The sequence below is a fragment of the Ipomoea triloba genome, chromosome 10, assembly GCF_003576645.1.
Source record: "Ipomoea triloba cultivar NCNSP0323 chromosome 10, ASM357664v1".
Classification (NCBI taxonomy): Eukaryota; Viridiplantae; Streptophyta; class Magnoliopsida; order Solanales; family Convolvulaceae; genus Ipomoea; species Ipomoea triloba.
Window position 1 is genome coordinate 5,205,743 of NC_044925.1, and position 2,586 is coordinate 5,208,328.

Consider the following 2,586-nt stretch of genomic DNA (forward strand, 5'->3'; position numbering starts at 1 on the left):
ATATATATATATATATATATATATATATATATATATATATATATATATATATATATATATATATATATATATATATATATATAAAATCCTAATCATATGAGAACTATGCCTCTAAGTGAGAACGTGAGGACAAATTCATACCATTGATCTGCAAGATCTGACGGATGAAAAATCAAGTAAAAAATGAGCGGGGTCATTTTCATAAATATTACAAAATTTTGTTTATTTCAATAACCGATAGATCTACTAGATCAATGGTTTGGATTTGTCCTTACGTTCTCACCTAGGACATGGTTCTCACCTGATTAAGGACCTATATATATATATATATATATATATATATATATATATATATATGTATATATATATATATATGTATATATATATATATATATATATATATATCATGATTTGCAGTAGGCGCTAGGCGCTAGTCGGGCGGTAGACTAGCGCCTAAGTGGTCTAGGCGGTACCTAGGCGGTGCTAGGCGGTGACCTATAAAAATAAAAAATTAATTCATGTGTGTGGGTGTATGTCATATATTATATTATATATATATATCTTATATAAATAAATAAATTTAAATATATATATATATATATATATATATATATATATCTTATATAAATAAATAAATTTAAATATATATAAATATAATAATAAAATTAAAAAGGCCGACTCGCTCGAGTTAACTCGGCTAACTCTGTCGAGTTAGGCGGGGAATTTTGCAATATAATAGATGGATCAGGTGAGAACGACTAAGTTGACAATCGCCTCCACTGATGTTCGAACTCACTCCCTTCCATATGGAAGTGCAACCGGGTGCCACTAAACCACCAGGTCTTTGGCAAAAATAAATAAATTAATTAATTAAATAATTAATTGCACTATTAAGTGATTTTAGTTGCCCATTTTATTTGCATACTTGCACCAATTGATTGCACTTTAATACATGTTAACCTAAATAGTGGTTCTCTTTAATAAATCTGAAGCAATTAAAATACACACACGATGCCATTTCTGTAAATAATTTGAACTTTAAAGTACAAGTAACACTAAAGTGCAACTTTCAATACTAAAAATTGCAAGTAAGCAAAATTACGGAGTGCACTTGTTGAAAAATACGGTAATATTTTAGTAAAGAACTTGAACTTTAATGTGCAACTAGTAACACTATAAAGTGCAACTATCAACAATATATAGTGCATCTTTTAATAGCACCTATACATATGAGAGGTGCGTTCTTTGATGTTGTTAGTTGCATTCTATGATGTTGTTATTTGCACTTTAAAATTTAAATCATTTATGAAAATGCTACCCTATATATTTTTTCCCTTTCTCCATTAGATCTTCCTAAATCCATAGATCTGAGTAACACGTTTTGCAAGTTATGTTGCACTAGGGCTATGTAATTGGCAATGGGGTGACACTTCCAGTTGACAACTACGAATATACTTACGGAACGGCTCGTGGATTATGTCTTATTTCAGAAGAACAGTATACGGTAATTGTTCTTGATTGTTTTTCTTTTATGTATTAGGTTTGCAGAAATTTTACAATACTTAAAAGGTATCATGCCTAATATCATAAATAACAAGGGGCAATAAGATTTTTGTCAATAAGATGATACTTATTTAGAAAATTTTCACTGCTCATTTTTATGTCTCTTCTGTCTAATTTTGTGTCTTGGTTGATGAAGGTTTGCTAGAGTTGTTTACACTTCAATTTTTTATAATATTAAGTTTAGCATTAGCATATAAAATTTGTATATTATCTATAAACTACATTAAAAGTAATATTAAAAAACTATATTTTAAAATAATAAGGAATTACTAAAGCAAATAAATAAACAAAGAAAACAAGTTGATTTTACAAATGAATAGTAAGTAGGATGGTAAAATGGGACACAAAGGGAGTAATAGAGACCTTTTTTTGGGGTATTGTAAGTTTTCCTAAATTTATCAAAAAAAAAAATTATAATGTCAAATACTAAAAGTAGAAAAGAATGTGAAATATTTTATAATCTTGACACAAATAAAATAGTCGGATTAACTTTTTTTAATTATAAAATGTAACTCATCTTTAATTTTTTTTGTTATTCAATACCATTAAAATTCGACATGAAAACAACTATGTAAGGTGTTCGGCTGGACATTTTTGTGCCCTACTATAGAATTTGATTCCTATTACTATGATTGTTAGCATACTTTTGATACTCAATTATTGAATTGAAATCTATTAGTAATTACAAATGTTATTCCTCTTTTTCTCCCCTACTTTCGAAAAGTAATAGAACAAAAAAAATAAGAAATAAGAAATAGAAAATATATACATACGCACACATTATATACATACATACATACATACATATATGTACTAGTATTTTATATGCGCGATGTGCAAAAATATATGTTCAATATTAATACTCAATGTTAAAATCTTAATTAAATTAAAATATTTTTTAACTGTATATATATATATATATATATATATATATATATATATATATATATATATATATATATATATATATATATATATATATATATATATTGTAGAATTCATATTAAAATTATTCAGTAGAAT

General features: G+C 26.0%; 1 protein-coding gene across 1 annotated transcript in view; it reads left to right on the forward strand.

The window, feature by feature from the left end:
* Positions 1-2,586, forward strand: part of LOC116031558 (serine carboxypeptidase-like 11) — a 12,967-nt gene that overhangs the window by 6,035 nt on the left and 4,346 nt on the right. Inside the window, exon 7 of the mRNA XM_031273796.1 lies at positions 1,403-1,504. Within this exon, the coding sequence (XP_031129656.1) occupies positions 1,403-1,504 (102 nt within the window). The remainder of the gene's footprint in view (positions 1-1,402; positions 1,505-2,586) is intronic.